Raw genomic sequence first — 14,641 nt, 5'->3', positions numbered from 1 at the left:
CTCCTGGGTTCAAGTGATTCTCCTGCCTCAGCCTCCCTAGTAGCTAGGACTATAGGCGCACACCACCACGTCCAGCTATTTTTGTATTTTTAGTAGAGAAAGGGTTGTATCATGTTGACCAAGCTGGTCTTGAACTCCTGACCTCAGCTAATCCGCCTGCCTCAACCTCCCAAAGTGTTAGGATTACAGATGTGAGCCAATGCGCCTGGCCAGTTTCTTCTCTTTTGCCTCCCATGTGCCATTCCTCTATTGTGTTGTTTTTGCTTTTTCGCTGATTATATTAGAGTTACTAACCAAAGCCCTGTCCAGCAAGCAAAGCCATGATCACTACAGAGAGATGAGAAGGTACAGTTTGGTTTTTCATAGTTACTGTGGGGAAATGGTGAATAATTGTAAAGTGTGTTTTTGCATTTTTTAAGACAAAAATTGTCTAGGAAAGTTGAATATGGGTATGTATTAAACAGGGGCTGAGGGTCCGACACCCCAGTCAGGGGTTGGGAAACAATGATAGGGTGGTAGGGCCAAGCGGGGAGGGATGTCAGGGCCTCCCCAACCAGGGAGGCGAGGGCAGGGCTTGAAGCCACCAGGCACCCTTGAGACATCCTGGAAGGAGCCTGGGGCTGCTCAGGCTTTTCTAAAATTCCTTATCAAAGCCAATAATCATAACAATGACAGTGACAGCCAGAGCAACTACCATTTCTAGTGCTTGCTGCCTATCCCAGTGAAAAAGGTATTATTATCACACCCATTTTGCAGAAGGAGAAACCAGGTAGACAGACTAAATAACTTACCCCAGATCTCAGCTGGTAAGTGGGGGAGCTCCTGGTGATTCAAGTCGAATGACTATGACGCCAGTGCTTTGACCCAGAGTCTGAAGCAGAAAGTCACCCGGGGTGAGGGTCGACCAAGACTCACAAGGTCCCTTCACTAAGCCGTAATTGTAGAGGCCAGCAGGTCTGAGACACAATGGAAGGGATAGGAAATGCCACCTGTAATCCCAGCACTTTGGGAGGCTGAGGTGGGCGGATCACCAGAGGTCAGGAGTTCGAGACCAGCCTGGCCAACATGGTGCAACCCCGTCTCTACTAAAACTACAAAAACTAGCCAGTCGTGGTGGTGCATGCCTGTAATCCCAGCTACTCAGGAGGCTGAAGCTGGAGAATCTCTTGAGCCCAGGAGGTGGAGGTTTCAGTGAGCTGAGATTGTACCACTGCACTCCAGCCTGGACGAGAGAGTGAGACTCCGTTTCAAAAAAAAAAGAACCACCCTAGATTGGGCTCTTCACTGAAATAAGGAGTGAATATCCCAAATTTGTCCCTGGAGATCTGGAGATGGGCAATATGATATTAACAACTACAAGCCCAATTACAGGAGGAATGGGTGTTTCAGAGCACTCACTGCTACACCAATGAAAGGTAAACTGTAAGTACAGGCAGGAGTAGAGCAAAAAGGTGCTGAAGGGTGAGGCTGTGTGCCACTCCTTGGGCTGTCTCCAGCTGACAGGGTCGTCCGCAGTAGAAAATGTGCCTGTGGGCAGTGCCCCCAGCCCCACGTGGGAGGATGAACAACCCTCTCAGCACCATGGCATGCGCTTTGCTCAGATTCCCCTTCAGGAAATTACTGATTTGGTTTCTTAGGAATTGGCAGCAAATATGTACCAATTGACACACATGGTATTACCACCCCCCGCTGCCCTCCAGAGAAGGTGGGAAGATCCACCTGCCATGATCAGGTTGGTGACCAGGCCTTGAGCAATCTGTCTTATCAGAATCAGGTTCAAGACTGGGCGTGGTGGCTCACGCCTATAATCTCAGCAGTTTGGGAGGCAGGTGGATCACTTGCAGTCAGAAGTTTGAGACCAGCCTGGCCAACGTGGTGAAACCCCATCTCTACTAAAAATGCAAAAAGTTAGCCAGGCATGGTGGCATATGTCTGTAATCTCAGCTACTTGGAAGGCTGAGGCAGGAGAATCACTTAAACCCAGGAGGTGAAGGTTAAGGTGAGCCAGGATCGCACCACTGCACTCGAGAGCAAAACTCCATCTCAAAAAAATCAAAATAAAAATGAAAAGATTCAGGTTCATGGAGATAAATTCCTCAGGGCCTGGTCCCCTTGGGTGAGACACTGCCCTCAAGGGCAGTCCAGGAGCCCACCGAGAGCTGGACAGGCAGCTGTCGCAGTCTTCCACTACCAAATCTAACAGCCGACACCAAACTACACTTCCTGGAGACCAGTCCTGAAGTGACATGTGAATAGCAAACCCCAGCCACGGAAATCTTGCGAAAGTTCAAGTCCGGTCACTTATGCTGGGGTTTTGAATGGAGCTCAAGAGAGGGGTAGATTTCTTCTGAAACAAGTCCTTTGCTTTACTGTTTACAAGAAGGAAAGTGCTGTTGAGGAGAGGAAGGGGAAAAGGAAAGAAACAGTTTCATTTCTAATCAAAGTGAATTCCTTAGGAACCACAAAGAGGAATTTCCTGGAAGAAAGGACTGAAAACCTGCTCAGAAGAAGAAAGAAGCATCAGACAGAAAATGGCCGGGAGGGGGAAAGGAGAGAGGGGATGGGCCTGCTGAAACAACAATAGCAAGTAAAAAAAATACAAGTGACATATAAATAAAATCAATAAATTAAGAGTAGACAAGACCGGGCACGGTGGCTCATGTCTGTAATCCCAGCACTTTGGGAGGCCGAGGTGGGCAGATCACTTGAGTTCAGGAGTTAGAGACCAACCTGGCCAACATGGCGAAACCCCATCGCTACAAAAATATAAAAATTAGCCAGGCGTGGTGGTGAGCACCTATAATCTCAGCTACTTGGGAGGCTAAGGCAGGAGAATCACTTGAGCCCAGGAGGCGGAGGTTGCAGTAAGCCGATATTGTGCCACTGCACCCTCATTCTGGGCAACAGAATGAGACTCTCTCTCAAGAAAAAATAAAAATAAAAAAATTAAGAGTAGACAAATGAGCCGAGCGTGGTGACTCACACCTGTAATCCCAGCACTTTGGAAGGCTGAGGTGGGCAGATCACCTGAGGTCGGCAGTTCCACACCAGCCTGGCCAACATGGAGAAACCCCATCTCTACCAAAAATACAAAAATTAGCTGGGCATGGTGGCACATGCCTGTAACCCCAGCTACTTGGGAAGGCTGAGGCAGGAGAATCACTTGAACCTGGGAGGCAGAGCTTGTGGTGAGCTGAGATTGCACCATTGCACTCCAGCCTGGGCAACAAGAGTGAAACTCCTTCTCAAAAACAAAAAAAAAAAAAAGTAGACAAATGCCCTACAGAAAAGGAATAGTACAATATTCTGCAATATTATTCAGCATTTTATAATTTGAAATATTCTTAACAATAATCCCTTCACAATAAGGAAAAAGAGTTAGTTGATTACACAGAAAAGAGATGAAAAAAGGATAATGAAGAAACTTGGTCTGATTCACTCATAGTTCAAAGATCAGAGATGGTCTGCCAAGATTAAATGTAATAAAGAAATAACTAGCATCTGCACAGTGCTTTGTAGTTTAAGGTGTCTCTATACACATTATCCACCCCTCCCCGACCACGTAACACAGTCACACTCCCGTGCCCTTGTTTGCCAGGTAGAACTGTGGGAAACAGTCCCTCACCTGGCACCATGGCCCCACCTTGGCTAGGCTTAAGTCTCCCCAATGCAAGAGCATCAGTTGTGTAAAACACCATCAGACAGACACTGCTTCCTGCTTCCTAACGGCCGATCTACCCAGCACAGGCTACCTGGGACAATCATGGGTCCAGACAGGAAGCAGGGGTGGGTTATGGATGTCCCATGCTGAGGACCCCCCTACACACACATTGGCCTGCCCCATCTGTTGGGTTCTAAGCCCCCTTCCCTTTTGACTCTACACACTCTCCCCGGGAACCCCCTCAGCCTCCCTACAGTTTTAGGTGCCACTTAAATGCTGATGATTCTCAAATCTGCAACTCTAGATCTTTCTTCTCCAGATCTTGAGTACAAAGTCTGGTATACAGAAGGTGTTCAGTAACTTTCCACTGAACAATCTGACAAGTTCCACTTGAGATGTCCCAAGGGCACCTCAAACCAAACTCATTTTCTCCATCCCTACTTCCGTCCTGGTGGGTGGCCCTCATGGTGCCACGCCTGGACTCCTTCACCAGCCTCCTGCACCGCATCGGCTTCATTCAGGTCCACCAAGATGGTCCCCCTAAATGCAAACCCAATCCTATCTGGTGTTTCTGAAGCTTGTGCACATGCAAATCTCCACCTCCTGGAAAAGGAATATAAGCATCAGAGCCAAGCTGCCAACCTAAGCTGAAGAGAGAAAGGGGCAGGATTGGTGCTGGGGTCCACGATTAAGCCACATATCCTGTCACCTAGGGCAGTGTCCTGAACACAGGGGCCACTGCATGCTTAAGGAAGTAAGAGAATGACTTCTCACCCAAATAAGGCAAAGCAAAGTCTATACAGATGAATTCTGAGCCATCATTTCTCTCTGTACAATGCCGTTCTGAAACTTTCTAAAAATCTTAGAAACGATGTATTGGATCCTACGGAGAATCAATATCTTAATGAAGTTAAACAACACTGGGCTCTGGGCCACATTTCTAACTTTTGAAGCATTCTACGGTCACAGAGTATTTTGGACCCTACCCAATTTCATGGCTTTAATTAGCTCCGTCTTCCCAGCATCCCCCATGTGCCTCCTGGTTTCTCAGACAGCCTCAAAAGACAGCTGCGATCAATTCATTCCCTCTCTTACACACGCCACTCAAACATCAAAAGACAGAATCAATTTCCTCTTGCATCTGAGTTAGCCTCGACCTCTTGTAGCTGATAGTGGTGAGCCTAACCTTAAAAAACTCTGATAGCTTCCACTTTCTGAGACCACCACGCTGTGAGGAAGCCCAAGCTAGCCACATGGAGAGGTCAGGAGGAGGAGCTCTGAGGCTTCAGACACGTGGGTAAAGGCTTCTTAGAACTTGCCAGCATAGCTGGCAACTGAATGCCACAGATGAATGAAACAGTGCAGGTGGACAAATGAGTGACCCCAGCCCATGCCACGTGAAGCACAAAAACCACCCAGCTGAACAGTCAACCCAGAGGATCATGAGAAACAATAAACTGTCATTCTTTTTTTTTTTTTTGAGACTGGTCTTGCTCTGTCGCCCAGGCTGGAGTGCAGTGGCACAATCATGGCTCATGGCAGCCTCCTGGGCTCATGATCCTCCCACCTCAGCCTTTTGAGTAGCTGGGACTACTGGCATATGCCACCATGCCTGGCTGATTTTTGTACTTTTTGTAGAGACAGAATTTTCCATGTTGCCCAGGTTTAGACTGTTACTCCTTTAAGCCCCTAAGTTTTGGGGCTGTTTGTTACACAGCAGTGGATAACTAAGACACATGGTGAAGAAATGGACATCTATTCAGTAACACCCAGTAATGAGCCATCCCACATTACTGAATTTCCAAATATAATCCTTATTTGTTCAAACTTGTGTTATCCATTCCCGAGGAAAATGTTTTTAGATACTACACTGCACTTTATACTAAATATAATTTAATATTTTCTTTCTCTCTCTCTCTTTTTTTTTTTTTTTTTTGAGACAGAGTCTCGCTCTGTCACCAGGCTGGAGGGCAGTGGCACAATCTTAGCTCACTGCAATCTCTGCCTCCCGGGTTCAAGCAATTCTCCTGCCTCAGCCTCCTGAGTAGCTGGGACTACAGGCATGCACCACCACGCCCAGCTGATTTTTTGTATTTTAGTAGAGACGGGGTTTCACCATGTTGGCCAGGATGGTCTCGATCTCTTGACCTTGTGATCTGCCCACCTTGGCCTCCCAAAGTGCTAGGATTACAGGTGTGAACCACTGCACCTGGCCTTAATATTTTCTTGATGAGTTGGTCACCATTATGCACATCAGTTACTACACTGTCCTATAATGTAACAACACCTCCTACAGCCACAGAAGGTGCACGAGGGCTGTTGGTTGCAACACTCAACACCCCAGACATCTCTGCTCCTTGAAGATGCCCCCATAAACACCTCCTCATCCCCCAGATTGCTCCTTCTAATGCTTGTGAGTTGAGAAACCAAAACCCTAACCCCGTTGGAACTATCTCAACAGGCTCTGATGGAAGATCTAAAGGGTTCTTCTTTTTGAGATGGGGTCTCACTGTTCCCCAGTCTGCAGTGGGGTGATGTGATCAGAGTTCATTGTAACTTCAAACCCCTGGGCTCAAGCCATCCTCCTCCCCGTCCTCCTGTATAAGACACATACCACCAGGCTGGGTGCAGTGGTTCATGCCTGTAATCCCAGCACTTTGGTAGGCCGAGGCAGGCAGATACCTGAGGTCAGGAGTTCGAGACCAGCCTGGCCGCTGTGGTAAAACCCCGTGTCTACTAAAAATACAAAAAAATTAGCTAGGCATGGTGGCAGGCACCTGAAATCCCAGCTACTCAGGAGGCTGAGGTAGGAGAATCACTTGAACCCAGCAGGTGGAGGTTGCAGTGAGCCAAGATCGCACCATTGCACTCCAGCCTGGGTGACAGACTCAAAACAAAAAAACAAAAAAAAAACCAATAACACACACACACACACACCACCAAGCCCAGCTGAATTTGTGTGTGTGTGTGTGTGTGTGTGTGTGTGTGTATGTGTGAAGATGGGCTCTCATTATGTTGCCCAGGCTGGTCTTGAACTCCTGGCCTCAAATGATATTCCTGCCTCAGCCTCCCAAAGTGCTGGGATTCCAGGCATGAGCTACTGGTCACCACCTAAGGGGTTCTTTTATGACTCCAATGAGAAGGAACTCCAAAATCCTACTGACCTGGGTGCCAATCCTGCTGTACCGCTTACTAGCTATGTGGCCCTGGACAAGTCATTTCAGTCGTCACACATTTCAGTTTCCTGATCTGTAAAATGGAAATAATATTTGCCTCTTGCCAGAAGGCACTAAACTGTAACACAGCAAGAGCTCAGTAAACACAGCCACCTCCTCACTGTCCCTGCTTATGGGCCTCGACCTACGCACAATGTGTCTCTGAGTCTCAGTGTTGGTGAGAGCACATACCCATGGAATCTATCATCAAGAATGTGTAATTTGGTGATGGCTGGGCGCAGTGGCTCACACCTGTAATCCAGCACTTTAGGAGGCGGAGGTGGGTGAACTGCCTGAGCTCAGGAGTTCAAGCCCAGCCTGGGCAACGTGGTGAAACCCTGTCTCTATTTGGAAAAAAAAAAAAAAAAAGAAGAAGAAAGAAAAAGAAAAAACAAAAAACAAAAAGAATGTATAATTTGGTGGGGGGGCAGCTGGCGGCAGACAGTGGTGCTGGAATATTAATCCAGCGTTGGACCACCCTCGTGGGATTTACTGTTTGTTTATGAAGAAACTGCAGAATGCGAATAACCCTGGCATCCTAGCCATTCCATCTCTCAGAGGGTTTACCCAGAAGGTTGGGCAGATCAAGCCCAGGAGTGAGCATGCGTGCGCGTGCGTGTGTGTGTGTGTGTGTGTGCATGCCTGCATGTGGGTATAAAACTACCCAGTCACCCACCCCTGGCTCAGCCCTGGGCTTCCGTTTCCTCTCTAGAAATACCCGCTGACTATAAAGCGCTGATTTAAAATAATAAACACGAGGAGTCCAATGTTCACAGCAAAATGTCAGGGAAATAATGCGGGTGAAAGGTGGGGCCTAAATTGCATATGCACGATGATGACAAACTGGGAAAGCTCTGTTTACACACAGATGGGGATCAGAAAAGGCCACAGAAAGTTGCGATGGGGAAAGGATGGAGGGGTGATTTTCTGCAAAGTTGTTTACATGTTCAATGACTGATTATTCCTCCTCACATGCAGTTGGATCTGATGGCCCTGCAGTCCCCTTCTATGCAGGTCGTCATTGTTCCGTTCCCTGGACCCTCCGCTGATGCCCATTTGCATACTCTCCATGGAGGGATGACGACTTCTTTCCCACCCCTGGTCGCAGAGGAACCCAGGGCCAAAGAGCCAGGACTGGCTTGAGTTTGCCTCCTCTTGCCCTGTGTCCTGCACGCCTCTCCCCGCAGCCTGCTTCCTGAAGGCTGAAAGCCCCCAGGCCTGCTGCTTCCTGCCCACCACACCCCATACCAGCTCCTGTTTCAATTCAGCCCCCTGCCTTTCTCACGTACTCCTGGCCACATGCCCACAGGGAACATTGTCATGGGCTTCTCCCCTCTTTGCATCCAATTCCCATGGGGAGAAGGGGGTGCCTCCTGTTATACCTTAGGGACTGCCATCTCTTGACACTGTTCAGTCATGTTGCTTAGCAAAATTACATTTGGGGGCAGCCAGAAAAGGAGGAGGAGGCCCAGATGTCTGGGTTCCAGAGAAACAGAGGCTTTCAGGGAAGTCCCCCATTCCACCTTTCTTACCCACCGGTGACCCCTCCCCTATAATCCAGCCCCACTACCTCCTCTCAACCTCACTGAGCCTCAGTCCCCTCATCTGTGAAATGGAGCCAGTAACATCCAGGATGAAACAGGTGAGGTGCATGCAACAGCTACCTGCTGTCTGCAGACAGGGTGTCTCTGGAAGCCTCAGCTTCCTCCCACTCTCCCTATGGCAGCTCCCTCCAGCCCCTCAGAGCCAATGTTCCTTCCCTGGGTGAATGATTGCTGTGTCATTTGCAGGTGTGAAAGAAACTGCACATCCACAGCTTCCTCATGTTTTACTTGGTGGAAAAAGGTCTTCACAGGCTCTTCATTCCATGAGAGAATTTTGCTCCCAAATAGCCTTTCTGCTCTGAAGTAAGGGTACAAAATATTTGTCAGCAGTTCCTAGTCCCTACTTTGCCACATGCTAAAGGCACGCCCCCCAACCACCCCCAACCATCCTGGCTGCATTCCCCATTGTCCGCACCCATTGGTTGCTGGTCCTGCAGATACTGGTCCTAAGCCCAGCCCCCTCCTTCCTCCTCACCCAGCTCAGGGGCAGTTTAGAGCAGTAAAGGGCAAATTATTCTGTAACAGGTCCTGGGGCAGGACCCAGGCCAGGAGAGCGAAATGTGCAAACACTGCCAGCTTCAGCTCCTCCTGATCCAACTGCTCTCCCTTCCAGCTGCTCTGGGCCTGTGCTGCCTCCTGGGATGGGGGAGCCATGGAGTAGCTCTCGGTGCTCCATGGAACACACACAAATGAGCCCTGGGCTGGGAGTCAATGCCTGGGCTCCCGTCCTATTTCCACCACCAAAGTGCTGGGTGACAGTGAACCAGTTATCACCCATCTCTGTTTTGTCCTCTGTTTCCTCCTCTGGACAGTGGCTCACGCCTATAATCCCAGCATTTTGGGAGGCCAAGGCAGGCAGATTACCTGAGGTCAGGAGTTCCAGAACAGCCTGGCCAACATGGTGAAACCCCGTCTCTACTAAAAATACAAAAAAAAATAGCCAGGCATGGTGGCGGCTGCCTGTAATCCCAGCTACTTGGGAGGCTGAGGCAGGAGAATCACTTGAACCCGGGAGGAAGAGGTTGCAGTGAGCCAAGACCACAATATTGCACTCCAGCCTGGGCAACAAAAATGAAACTCCGTCTCAAAAAAAAAAAGAAAAAAAAAAGAATGGGGGACAGGCAGGGGCTAGAGGATGGGTCGTGAGAACCACTGGTGAGGTCCCTGCCCATCCAAGGTGGTTCCCAGAACATCCTCTCCACCCCAGCACAGCCTGAGTGTCAGATGGCCTCACCCTCCTTATCCCCTGACCTTGCAGGCTGCAAGGCCCATGCAGCTCAGCAATATTCATGTATTAACTCACTGGTGGGGCCCCAGCCCCACCCCATCCCACACTCTCTGATCACCTGCTCTTCCTGTCAGAACCCCACCCACCGGCCTCCTGAGAGGAGCCCAGGACAGGCTGTCTGGCTGGCCTCCGACCACTCAGGCTGCCGCAGCCCATGTGTACCTTCCGTCCTTCCCCACAGAGCCGCGCGTGGGCAGGGAGGGATAAGGGCTGCAGAGGAAGAAGACTTTTGACATTGGCAAAGCTTCATGCTGCCAGTGACAGCAGCAACAAAATCACAAAACTCGCAAGCTCCCAGAAATCCAGGCGTCTACTTCAAACTGGGAAACTGCGTTCATCCCCCACCGACCCTGGAGGGAGTCGCCAGCCAGAGCCAACAGGGGATGGGAGAGAGAAAGACAAGGGGAAGCACATGGGCAGGAGAAAGGCAGTGCCTGGGGTCTGGGGTCTGGAGAAAGTTCTGGGACCTACCCTGACTAGGAGGGGCCTAGCCCCCTGGTCCTTGCATCCTATCCTCCAGCCCCTGCCCCCCATCCTTGATGGGGCCCACATCCCAGGAGGCAACAGCAGCAGGGGAGGTGAATGACGCCTCACTCCACGGCTCAGGGAGACCGCTGTCCCAGGTATCCCTCCCCACAGCAACGCAGGCTGCTGCAGCCCGTGTTTGTTGTTGTTGTTGTTTGACGGAGTCTTGCTCTGTCGCCCAGGCTGGAGTACAGTGGTGTGAGCTCGGCTCACTGCAAGCTCCACCTCCTGGGTTCAAGTGATTCTCCTGCCTCAGTCTCCTGTGTAGCTGGGATTACAAGCGCGCCCCATCACTCCTGGCTAATTTTTGTATTTTTAGTAGAGACGGGGTTTCGCCATGTTGGCCAGGCTAGTCTTGAACTCCTGACCTCAGGTGATCCGCCTGCTTCAGTCTCCCAAAGTTCTGGGATTACAGGCATGAGCCACCATGCCCAGCCCTGTTTCCATCGTCTTCAGAGGCCAAATGCTGGGATGCTGTGAGTTGAGGAAGACTCTGGTGGGTGGGCCTGGGAACCCAGGCACCTTTTAAAAAAGTCACATTAGTCTCAACCAGTGACTCAGAAGCTTCTGGAACACAGCCCACTGTAAGCTGGGGCCTTCTCCTTCGATCTCAGGCTCCCAATCGGACCTTGAGAGCCCTCTGCCCCTCCTGCTCTGCTCCCAAAGCTGCCTCCCAGGCACTGCTTCCATGCCAAGGTCGGGCTCCTCTGGGATGCTAATATTTTTACTCTTGATTTCTATCTTTTTTTTTTTTTCTGTTTTCTAAGTTTTAGGGTTTTATGTCTTAGCACTACCCAAAGGAAAACCATCATGAGTTTAGAAGTGATCTCCAAGCAGCCACATGGTGGGGCACCCAGGCCCCGGCCCAGCCCTGTGGCCACGTCTTTGCAGTCCTTTTCCCTGGAAGCTCCAGGAGCCTCAAAATAAGCTCCTTGTCCACCTAAGGAGATGGAGCTAGAGAGACCAGTCATCCCCAGACCTCAGACCTTAAGCTTAAAAAGAACCTGGGATGCCCTGGCACAGTGGCTCACGTCTGTAATCCCAGCACTTTGGGAGGCTGAGGCGGGTGGATCATGAGGTCAAGAGATCGAGACTATCCTGGCCAACATGGTGAAACCACATCTCTACTAAAAATACAAAAATTAGCCAGGCGTGGAGGCGCATGCCTGTAATCTCAGCTACTCGGGAGGCTGAGGCAGAATACCTTGAACCCGGGAGGCAGAGGTTGCAGTGAGCTGAGATTGCGCCATTGCACTCCAGCCTGGCGACAGAGCGAGACTGTGTCTCAAAAAAAAAAAAAAAAAGAACCTGGAACTGGCTAATGCATGGCCCGAAGAGACAAGACTGGTGTTTCCACCTAGTTGATGACCAGAAACTCATAGCCCCCTCTACAGAGATTTGGGGTGGGGACGGCAGGGCAGCACACAGCCACTGTCCCCAGGAGGTGGGATGGGAAGCAAAGCTCCTGCTCTCAGGCAGCTCTCGGTGCTCCATGGAACACACACAAATGAGCCCTGGGCTGGGAGTCAATGCCTGGGCTCCCGTCCTGTTTCTGCCACCAAAGTGCTGGGTGACAGTGAACCAGTTATCACCTATCTCTGTTTCCTCCTCTGTAAAATGGCGAGTCCGGACTAGATGCCCTGCCAGGCCCCTGCCTATGTTAACATCCTCTGCCCATTTCTAGATCAAATCAGCAGGCTGAGGCACGACTGGAGAAATTAGCAGAGGAGTGGAAGATTCTGTCCGTTCACCGTGGGCCTGCCCACAGCACCTGGTGTCAGGGCCCAGGCACTGACCTCCATGGCTGCTAGAGACTCACATCAGTCAGCAAGGATTCTGGACACGCCCTGCCTCTCCTGATACCCAGAAGGTCACCGCTTCAGAGCTGACTCTACCCCAGCCCCGCTAACCACAGAACAGAGCTGGCGTGGGAGTTAAGACGTCTCTACCAGACAGAGCACTGCAGGGGCAGGAAGTGGGGGAGCCTCTCTTGACCATCATTGGCACAAGGCTGGCAGGCTGGGCATCAAACCAGATGCAGATATCTCCGCCTCTGGTCACCGGCTTGCTGGCTCCCCAGGGACACACACTGCCTACTGTCCCTCAGGTCCCCCGGCCTCTGCAAGCCCTGAGGGCCCAGCACTTGGTGGGAACACAACACTATAATAGTTAAGCTGAGGCTGAAATTCCACCCCAATACTATAAATAATAGTTAAACTGAGGCCGAAATTCCACCCCTTCCAGTAGAACACACGCTCCAGGACCAGCAGATCCTACGTCACAGTGGCCGGCATGACTGCCCCTATTTGCATGCCCACACCACACCTTCAGTGGGGAGACTGACATTCTCTACTTCATAGAACTCCCCAGGCAGCCCGAGCTGCCTGGAGGCAGGAAATAGGACAACTGCGTCTTCCGTCTGTGCAGCCCTTCACGTATCCTAACGTGCTTTCCCCCAAATCTCCTGCGAGCCTGACAACAAAAGTGTCATGCAGGCAGGGCAGATGTTATCCCCGTTTGACAAAGGGGCACTGAGTCCACACAGCTAGTCAGTGTTGGGGGAGAGATGGGAATCGAGGAGCCCTCTTCCCACGGGAAGTCCTCCTCACCAGGGTCACTGACAGGGAATGGCCAGGACAATCCTGCCTCAAGACCAGCCCTGGGTGGACCTTCCTGTCACACGCTTAGGCTGGGCACAGGTGAAGAGCGGCCCTGAGGCCCAGTGCCCTGACATCCTCCTTTCCCTGGGGCCAAGCACAGGCAGACTCCGGGCAATGGTACGGGGGTGCAAAGGCAGGGACTAGGGAGAGAGGTTAGAGCCCTGGAGGCCCCCAGAACACATTTTGACTCAAAGGCAAAGCAAACATCAACTCCAACAAGTGCCACGTTGGTGAGAGCTGCGGGAGAGGACGCCACAGGGGGACAGTGGGCAGGACTCACCTCGCGCAGCAGCTGCATCCCCTTCAGCTCCTCCTGCTGCTGCTGGGCCACAGTGACCCCCAGGACCAAGGTGTGCACCACACAGGAGACCACGGAGATGATCACGATGGGGCTGAGGCTGAGGGGCAGCGTGATGAAGAAGGAGAAGACGAAGAAGACCTGCCAGCCCACGGTGTCACTGGCCGCGTGGGCACGCGCGAAGTTCAGGCCCAGGTAGGAGAAGATCTGGGCAGTTATGAGCAGCCACAGCAGGTAGGGCACCACTCTGCGGGTGGCCCGGTCCGGGAGCAGCCCCTTTTTGCAGAGCACGAAGAGGATGATGTCCAACAGCAGTCCAATTCCAGCCACGGCAAGGGGAGCCAGCTTGTCGCTGGAGAAGACCACAGCACACATGACCACCACGTAGCAGTCAAAGAGGGCAGCAAAGACCACCAGCACCAGCAGGGTCTCGTGGCGCTGCCTTTTGAAGTAGGTCTGGTAGAGGTTCTCCAAGGACTCCGGCACGAAGGTCAGCCGCATGAAGCGAGGCAGGCACAGGCAGGAGCCCGAGTTCCGGACCGAGATTTCATGGGTCCGGCCCACCCCGCGGTCAGGGTCGGAGGGCAGGCTGACGGAGTACTCGGCTGAGTACTCGGCCGAGTACTCGGGCTCAGAGAAGCCCTGGTTCCTCGGCATCCTGGCTGGTGTCTGCTACTGGCCCTAGAGAAGTGGACCGGGATCAGAGGAAGAGCTCTGGACTGGGCTACCTCTCAGGGCTCGCTGAGACCTGGGGAGGGCCTCTTCTTGGCTGGGGCGGAGGGGCGGCCACCTCCAGCAGGAACGCAGAGCGGGTTTCCAGGGCACAGGGAGCACTGATCAGCTAGAACTGAAAAGGGCATTGCTGAGTAGAAGCACCTCTTCCCTCCTACCTTGTGGTTTCCCCATGACCCGCCCTAACCCTCATAAAAGGATCTCTGCTGCAAGAGCCTCCCAATCCAGGGCCTTCCCTGCCACCCCCGCTCACACCACCGCCCACCGCACGCACACTTAGTCCTGTCCACGCCAGACACTCGATTTCCTGTCCCTGGCTTGTGGAAGGGCCTAGCCGCCTCTCCATCCCTGGCACCCGGTTTCTCTCTGTCATCTCTTCTTTCTCAGTCCCTGACTTCCTCACCTAAATTCCCTCCAGGCCCAGTCCTTAGAAGCTGGAAATAAAATGTGCCGGAAAGAAACTAGGACCATCCTGGGGATTCCTGAGCCTTCCTTCTGTTTACTTCCTTTTTCCACCAAGCCCTTGGAGACTCGGGCTCCGATCCGGCCCCCTTCCCACGCTCAGGGCGCTGTCTTCCCCCCGGAAGCCTGGCCCTGCCCCTGCGTTTACCTGTGCGGGAACTCGGCCACCGCGTGCTCCGGGACGGTCCCCGCGAGG

General features: G+C 51.9%; 1 protein-coding gene and 1 pseudogene across 2 annotated transcripts in view; one reads left to right on the top strand and one right to left on the bottom strand.

Annotated features, from left to right (window-relative positions):
• Positions 1–14,641, bottom strand: part of ADCY3 (adenylate cyclase 3) — a 122,139-nt gene extending 107,498 nt beyond the window's left edge. Inside the window, exons 1-2 of the mRNA XM_011972700.1 lie at positions 14,594–14,641; positions 13,234–14,098 (exon numbers count right to left, since the gene is read on the bottom strand). Of these exons, the coding sequence (XP_011828090.1) occupies positions 13,234–13,908 (675 nt within the window). The 5' untranslated portion in view covers positions 13,909–14,098; positions 14,594–14,641. The remainder of the gene's footprint in view (positions 1–13,233; positions 14,099–14,593) is intronic.
• LOC105534071 overlaps positions 14,429–14,641 on the top strand; it is a 36,500-nt pseudogene continuing 36,287 nt past the window's right edge. Inside the window, exon 1 of the transcript XR_001005205.1 lies at positions 14,429–14,629. The product of XR_001005205.1 is annotated as a 39S ribosomal protein L45, mitochondrial pseudogene (transcript). The remainder of the gene's footprint in view (positions 14,630–14,641) is intronic.

The sequence above is a fragment of the Mandrillus leucophaeus genome, unplaced genomic scaffold (genome assembly GCF_000951045.1).
Source record: "Mandrillus leucophaeus isolate KB7577 unplaced genomic scaffold, Mleu.le_1.0 Scaffold13, whole genome shotgun sequence".
Classification (NCBI taxonomy): Eukaryota; Metazoa; Chordata; class Mammalia; order Primates; family Cercopithecidae; genus Mandrillus; species Mandrillus leucophaeus.
This window is presented reverse-complemented; position numbering and strand designations above follow the sequence as displayed.